At 39.5% G+C, this 8,719-nt stretch overlaps 1 protein-coding gene across 1 annotated transcript; it reads right to left on the reverse strand.

Moving 5' to 3' along the window:
- Positions 1-653: 653 nt before the first annotated feature.
- Positions 654-6,305, reverse strand: EEF1E1 (eukaryotic translation elongation factor 1 epsilon 1). The gene is made up of 4 exons (XM_056854267.1): positions 6,198-6,305; positions 3,793-3,993; positions 1,575-1,670; positions 654-855 (listed from the first exon to the last, which is right to left on the reverse strand). The coding sequence occupies exons 1-4, from the start codon at positions 6,303-6,305 to the stop codon at positions 718-720; spliced, it is 543 nt and encodes a 180-aa protein (XP_056710245.1). The 3' UTR covers positions 654-717.
- Between the last annotated feature and the right edge of the window lie 2,414 nt (positions 6,306-8,719).

Consider the following 8,719-nt stretch of genomic DNA (forward strand, 5'->3'; position numbering starts at 1 on the left):
AAGAAGTGTGGGGGCTTATGGAGGACCAAGGTGGTTTTTTATTCAAAAGAAAGGGTCAAGGAATGGAGAGCTTTTAAATCATCCCTCCCCTTAAAGACAGCCACAACTTAGCTATTATTCTATGTCCGGTCAAGTTTAACTGTTTTGGAATCAAAAGAAAAAAGTTTCTCAAAAAGATATTCTGACATTTTAATCTTTCACATTTTTTCAAGAAAATGAACCAAAATCAAAGAACTTAAAATAATTTATCACATAAATATGTTTTCTACCAATACATTTGGTTTCTTTTTTCTAAAATCCTTGGCACAATAGATTTTTTCATAGTAACTTTTACAAAATTAGTATAAACATCCACAGGAGAAAAATACAGGCAAGTACTATGCATGATACAATTCAGACAAATAGCACAGCAAGGTATATTGCAGTAATGTTGATTTATGTTTTCCTACAATAAAGACCAAGTTCCTATACACCTGCATGATTAAAATGATGTCCAACTTTCAGGGGGTGGGGTGGGACTTGATTCACATTTCACTTGTTGAATTTGCCAGGAAACTGATTTGAGGAAGTCCACAATCCTAGATAGCTACTCACTGCAACTTTATTACTTTAGGCACTGATTGTTCAGCTTAACATATGGGGAGTAATGGTTGCTTGTTAGTGGATCCAAATGATGGGTTTCATTCCTCAAGAATGCCAAACATGGCATTTGATCTCTTAATGAGCATTATAGAGTCTGTTCTTGAAGAAGACTATGCTGGACAGATGTTGTCTGATACCTGGATAGTGCTGAATATGATTAAACCAGCGAGACACATTAAGGTATTTCTCCTTCTCCTGCACTGTAAGGTCAGCCTAAACAACAGAAGAAAGAACCATTATAACAACATATAATCACTTATACAATCTACAGAACATTCAATCCATTAAATCTCAATCTGAAGTTTCACCATTACTAGATCTTTTTATTTGATTTCATTCCCTGTAAGAAAGTTTCTGCACCAACTTACTACCGTGATCCAGTACTCTTGCCTATAAAAGATCCATAAAAAGAATGGATCCTTATATTGCTCTGGATTAATTTTTGTTAAGGTTATCGCTATCGTTAGACATATAAACTTGGCAACCTGGGTTAATCAAGTTCTCACCCATCTTAACATCACCTACAATGTTCAACTAGATGATCTATGTCATTTATTGTTCTATTGACAAATATACCGGTGAAGTCTCTATAAAACATGAAAGCATTTTAAAAGGTTTAATTAAAAAGAAATAAATGAGAATAAGGCTGAATTGTCACTTATTCTTAAACTAGTTTTTTGGCACGATTAAAGAATGCAGTGGAATCCAATTCTTTGCTTTAATGCTCTTTACACTTCTGCATCCATCCATGAAATACAGAAAACCTTGCCATAATACAGAAGGTTGTCAGCAATTAGAAATCACCTCTAATATAACACACATGCAAAACCCCTTGAAATGTTATGAACACTCTTCTGAAGTTACAATTGCCAGTACAATGGAAATTTTTACAGGGATATATCATCTTCCAAGATTGTAACATTTTTACTCACTATGATGTGGTGCAGTCCATAATACATCAAGATATCTGCTAAAGTAAAGTTGTTTCCGGTAACATATACTTTATCTTCAAGGTATGAATTAAGGTCCTAGAAGAAAATACAATACATTAAATGTATGTCAAATCTACAAGGAAACAATTTGAGTGTATCAATCTGTTTCGTTTCTCTCCTTCTCCCCTCCAAGCATGAGTATTCGTATGTGCACAGAGAAGTGTACCAGGGCAGCCTAGAAAACAGAGGTCTATGCATACTTTTCAAATTCCCATCTAGCTTGCTCTTTCTGACCCATGAAGTTATGCATGCTCTGGAAGTCTCATTCCCTGACCAAAAGGCAGTGGAAGGCTGGCTAAGACTATGCAAGGCATTCAGAGATCTCCCATTTACTTGTTATACTGTCAATACTTGCTAAACAAATCTTTGGTAAATATTTGAGTATTTACTAAGAACAGTTTATTTCAAATACTAGCAAAAAGGAAATAGTATTTTTTTCTTGTTCAGTATTTAAAGTTCTACTGAAAATTTCTTACTTGGACTGAACTTATTTGCTACAGAAAACATTTGTAATATCTTTAGTTTATAAACGATCCAGTCTGTCAGTCACTCAGTGTGTGTGTGTGTGTAATTGAGATACTTTAGAGGCAGATCAAAGAAACTGCATCTTTCTCCTCCCTGCTTGGCTCTCAGAATGCTACCGACCTCTTGTTTTTGGTGGAGGGGCTAAAATATTCATTCAACATTGGGGATTAATACATGGGGTATAATTAACGTATTTGAAAGTGTGAGTCATTTTGAAGACTTTACAATTAAAAATCAGGATATTAATATAGTAAATATATTAATTGGGCCACTAATATACAGTGTGTCACTGATACAAAATCTGGAATCTGAGGAGAAATATTCTGAGACATTATTAAACTTATGTTTTTAACTATCTGATATATTAAGAAAATAAATGCTCAGCATTCCCCTAGATCAGGGCTTCTTAAACTTTTTCCACTCGTGTCCCCTTTTTGCTTGAGAAACTTTTAAGCGTCCCTGGGTATATAGGTATATAAAATAGGAATACAAATCAAACATTTACTGATAATAAATCATAAACAAATTTATTTTAAAACAATTATTTGGTATACATATAATTTTACCATTTTACCAAATTTTTCATGATCCCCACATTCAGTTACATGACCCCATATGGGGTTGCGACCCACAGTTTAGAAGCTTTGCCCTAGACGACTTGCCTCCTGCCTTCTGTCTCTCTATGAGAGCTTCTCTCTATGTGCACCATCACTCTAATTTTGAAGTGCAGAAAGTGAAATCAGAGTTACCCACAACCATCTATCATTGGCCCAGAAAATTCCAGGTCTGCAGAAACAATTTAAACCCCTAGTTCTGGGGTGACCACCCCTAAAGCTTTCAGTAAAATCCACACAGAGAGGCCATTTTGTTTTCCTGAAAACTCATTACTGTATCTTTTGATGGTTAAAAGTCTGTTAATGATCATGCCATCATTAATGTCAGGGGCCACACATTTCTTTTGGGTATGTATCAATGTCAAAATAAGAAACTTAACAGGTGGTGTTAAAATCTATTAACAACAACTGTGTTACATTTGGTCCATAGCTGGATTTATTGTAAAGGCTATATTGAAGCCTTTGCAATAACTTAAAGCATTTACACATTGAAAGGAATTTCTCTTTCACACAATCTCTTTCACTTTTCAAAGCAGAACACCTAAATTCAACATGGCTACCCTCTGAAACTCACTTTCCACGGTAGTTTACATTTTGATTGTACCATGCTGCCACCACTTGTAAGGATCATGAGTCATAAGAACATAAAAAAGGCGCTGCTGGATCAGACCAAGGCCCATCAAGTCCAGCAGTCTGTTCACACAGTGGCCAACCAGGTGCCTCTAGGAAGCCACTAACAAGACGAGTGCAGCAGCACCATCCTGCCTGTGTTCCACCGCACCCAAAATAATAGGCGGTGAAGGATTATCTAGTAGCCAATTATTACACATTTTCTTGGAAAACTAATGTACACAACATTTTCTAACCATAACAATGTATCAAGAATATAATGTTTGCAATTCTGGATCATACCTGAACTACAGCCAGCCACTTGTCACTAGGAAATGCACAAACAGAACAATAAAAAAACCCCTAACTCCTATTCACCTGGAAGTCCAAACAAATTACATTACTCTTACCTTCAAAATTATTCTAGTTTCTTCTTTACTGGATTGCTTATCTACTTGCGTCACTCTGTATTCTAACCACTGTTGAACTATTGCTTTCTCTTCTGCAGTACTCCCAAGCAGCTGGTCCCGTTTTGCTTGTTTGACTAGATGCATGGCTATAGTGGTCAGTCCTGTCAGACTGGGGCCATTGTTTGTCTGTAGTACAGGAATCTAAAAAAAAAGAAAGTCAAAGTTGACCCAGCAAAACTAATGTAGAACAACAGCTGAACTTCTGTAGAATCAGATCTCACCTAATTTAGTTTTTTAAAAGAAAAATCTAACTCCTGATCCTAAATAAACGTATTGGAAGTCAGACCATATAAAAATCAATGAAGCCTTCTGGCAAACAGGTTAGGATCAAGAAAAGAAATGGGCCTTATTGCAAGACAGGGATAAATCCTTTACCCATGTCCTCAAAACATCAATCTAATTTCTTTTGTACCATTCTGAACAAAACGAGGCCTAAAGAAAGCCAAGAGTAGCTGAACCAATACAAATTAGTCCACTAAATGATACCTGTTATCGTGTCTTCACAGGTTGCTCCAGCATGTATATAAAAATATTACAATTAGTTTTAGGAGATTAAGCCCTGTCAATTCTTTAAACCATATGATGCCAGAAAACATATGCCCCCCAATTTGATGTGTTTGAATGATATGAGTTAATGCATGAGTTACTTGTTCAAACATACTAGTTTATAGAAATAGGCTGTTCCTAGCAGCAATCCCACAATCACACATTATAAATCTAATTTCAGGATTGACTGAAATACCAGCAAAAATCAGGTTCAGTTTAATCACATTCTGCACAATCAAGAGGCTATGGGTTTTGTAACAGTTATCACTTGAGGAGGCAGATTTCTGAAATACTTCCCAAGCTAAAGAAACATACACATCTAACTTGGCAGGGAAAAAGTGTCCAGTACCACTTTGTCCTAAAACATAGGAAAAATAGTAAAAGCAAATTGTAGGCTGCCACCATTGATTACTTGAGAAATAAACTGCTGAAATAGAAGCAACTGAGTGATAAGCCGGCCCCCATTACTCGCTTATCTTCACTAATTGAAGGAACCTACCCCTGTATTAGCATGGAGCAAAGACAAACTAGTAATTATAATAGAATGCATTGGCAAAATATTTTCAAGATGTGATCTATATAACAAGCACGTATGAACAGAGGTTATGTCTCAAAAAGCTGTGAAGGGGGAGGAGGAAAGCAAATAGGCCAATATAGTTTAGATGTTAGAGTTGGACTAATAATAAGATCTGGGTTCAAATCCTTCAGAAAGCTGCTTATACCAAGAGAAACCATTAATAGACCAGAGTAAGTACTGTCAACTCAGCCTGGAAGTGGCTCTCCAGGGAATCAGGTAGAGGTTTTTCATATTACCTGCTACCTCATCCTTTTAACTGGAGATGCCAGATACCGAAGTTGTGACCTTCATATACAAATCATGCTTGTAATGTAAATCTAATCTCAAAAGCAGTTTGGTAACACACGAAGCTACCTTATACTGATTCAGACCACAGGTCTATCAGTGGCAGCCTGCTCAGTTTGGCAAAGGCCTCCAGCATTTCAGATGGACATCTTCTATGTCGCCTACTACCTGGATGCTTTTAAATGAAGATGCCTGGAACTGAACCTGAGATCTTCTGCACGTAAAGCAGATGTTCTACCACTGAGCCACAGTCCCATCCTTCCGGATACCACAAAGTGTATGCGTGCGTTTGGGCCAGTTCCTCACCATCACCTCCCCCTAGCCTACCTCGCAAGGCTGTTGTAGATAGAACGCAGCGGCATTAACGGGAAGAAAACACAAATAATGCTATGCTGAGCTCCTTGGAAAGAAAATGACAAACTGATCGTAAGTTAACTGTAATAAGAATGCAATAACTGTATGTTTGGTTAGTTTTTGTGAATTTCTTTATAGATATAGCATTCTTATTACGTAGCTATCTATATTGTTACATTTTCCCCCCTCTTTTTATTTCCTGTGTGGTTTGTATTTTGTTTTTTCTTTCTGTTTGAAAATTTATTAAAAATCTTTAATAATAATAATAAAAAGTTAACTGCAGGCTTATGGCATTAACAATCCTTTTGCAAACCAGCTGTAAGTATTACAGTTTGCAAAGCGTCTCAGCGACCTTAAAAAAAAAAAAGGAATACGATGCAGCGATGGGGGGGGGGGGCTCAAGCTGTCAAAAATGAAAACCACGTGGCCGGGGCGCAAGAATTAAGTCAGGGGGCTCGAGACGTCGAATTCTACGGAAGCCGCTAGGCGAAAATTTATGAGCGGTGGATGCTGGGGGGGGGGGTTCCTTTTAAATTCTCTTTTGACCAACGACGTAAAACCGCCCGCCAACCCCCACCCTCACCTTCCGCTCTCCTTGGCTGCAGTACTTGTTCCCCTTCTTCAGCCCCAGAGACTTCTCCAGCAAGCTCAGCTCCTCGGCGCCGCGGCCGGGCCCGACTACGCCCGCCATCTTCGGCGAGGAAGGGACGGAAGCCGCTCACCGGCTCGTCAGGCAACAATCTGCGCCGTGATTGGAGGAGACGGAGATGGTTAGGCCCGCCTCCTGAGAGAGCCCGTTGAGCTCCGGTCGCTGGTTGGAGAGAAAGAAGCGGCCGGGGCGGCCGAGGACCAGAAGCCCTGTCTGCGCATGCGCAGGGGGTGCTGATGACCGTGGGGTCTTGCTGCCTCCCGTCTCTACGCCGGTGGCCTCTCCTGTCAATCTTCCCTCCTGAGCCTATGCATAAATCGGGGCGTTGCAGGCTTACTTGGGAGTAAACGGCATTGAACCCATATGTGATTTATTTGCGAGTCACTGGAAAAGACAATCATGATAGGAAAAGTCGAAGGCAGCAGGAAAAGAGGAAGACCCAACAAGAGATGGAGGGACTCAATGAAGGAAGCCACGGCCTTCAATTTGCAGGATCTGAGCAGGGCTGTCCAAGATAGGACATTTTGGAGGACTTTCATTCATAGGGTCGCCATGAGTCGGAAGCGACTTGACGGCACTTAACACACACACAATCAAGCAGAGGTTTACAGAGGGCACGTGCATTTATAGAGCATTCCTATTCAGATTCACAACCATCTATACCAGTGGTTCCCAACCTTTTTTTGACCAGGGACCACTAGGACTTTTTTGTTCGGTCCAGGGACCCCAAGGTTCAAAATAAAAATTCAGAGAATTTGAAAATGAACTTTAATCATAACTGTTAGTTAAACAAACTTAGAATAATATTTGAATATATATATTTTATAATAGAGAACTTTAGTTCTCGCGGACCCCTGGGGGTCCACGGCCCCCTGGTTGGGAACCAGTGATCTATACCCATCGATATCAGTGGGCTTAGATTGGAATAAAGAAGAAGAGCTGGTTTTTATAGGCTGACTTTGTCCACCAGTTAAGGAAGGATCCAACCGGCTTACATTCTCCTCCCCTCCCCACAACAGACACCCTGTGGGGCAGGTGAGGCTGAGAGAGTGTGACTAGCCCAAGGTCACCCAGCTGGCTTCATGTGGGCAAACCAACCTGGTTCAGCAGATTAGCGCCCACCACTCATGTGGAAGAATGGGGAATTGCCGGAAACAAACCCAGGTCTCCAGATTAGAGTATATCACTCCTAACCGCCGCTCTTAACCACTACACCACGCTGGCTCTCTAAACGTGCATAGGATTCCACTGTTCACTGTTTGAGAGTCATTGACAGTACAATCCTATGTAGAGTTACTCCAGTCTAAGCCCATAAATTAATGTACTTTGAGGTAGTCTTGCCTAGTGTGTAGCTGCAGGATAGTAAAGTGGACGGCCAGGCTTGCTTTTCATTTGCCTTGCTCTGTAGAAGAGAACACAACAATCTAGTGGCACTGGATTAATAACATTTATTTCAGTATGAGCTTTCTTGGATCACAGTCCACCTCTGGTGATAGATATGTGATGGAAAACTGTACTGGTGAATTTTTATGGGCCATGGTGTCATTCACACCAAACCTTGACTCCTCCACCTCCCCAACTGCCCCATAAAAATTCCCCAGTATTTTCCCATTACGTGTCTATATGACCATACTTTCTTGCTGTTTCCTTTTTTACTGTGGCCACAGTGTAAGGGACTGAAGCGACTCATGGGGCCTCACCATTCCTTTTAGCCTCTTTTCAGCATAAAAGAGATCCCCCCCTCAATAACATGCCATGCAGACTTTAAAAGCCCTTACCAAAAGTACCAAGTCCCCCCCCCTAATTTTTTCTTTTTTAAATTGGAATTTTCTTAATATTTTACACTGAAATGTGATGGATTGTCACATAATTGAATAAAGTCCCGTTTCTTACAAGAGTATCTATTTTTTGTCTTTAACTATATATAGTAATTTAATTTTCCATTAATGAAAAGTCTCATATTTAAAGATATTATTTTATAGATGGAAGCTTGCATCGCCCCGGGAACATCCCCTCGAGTTGCAGCATAGCTGCACCACCTTTTTTGGTGGCGCAGCCTCACTTTGTGCAATGGGACATTCCCCCCATTTTTCTGGGTTTTATTTATTTTTTATTCTTTTTTTGCTGCCATGGCGGCCTGGAAGCCTCTGAGGAGGCAGCACAGTTGTGTCGCACCTGGATGCTGGGGATCTACCCCCATTCAGGAATGGGCTCTTCTGTTTTTTAAGATTTTTTTTTCATTTCAATAAAAATAAGAACAGAAATAGGAAATACAGAAAAACTGAAAACAAGACAAAACAGTATATAATGTTTGGTCAGTGGTTGGTCATACAAAGATTTGATAAAATTCAGCCATTTTTCTATCCTACATATAAACTGTGTTATGTCAAATTTCTATACCCTTAATAATAGATCCTCTTATTTTTTACTTGCTCGTTCATTCTCTATATTGTTAA

The sequence above is a fragment of the Euleptes europaea genome, chromosome 8 (assembly GCF_029931775.1).
Source record: "Euleptes europaea isolate rEulEur1 chromosome 8, rEulEur1.hap1, whole genome shotgun sequence".
In the NCBI taxonomy this organism is placed as follows: Eukaryota; Metazoa; Chordata; class Lepidosauria; order Squamata; family Sphaerodactylidae; genus Euleptes; species Euleptes europaea.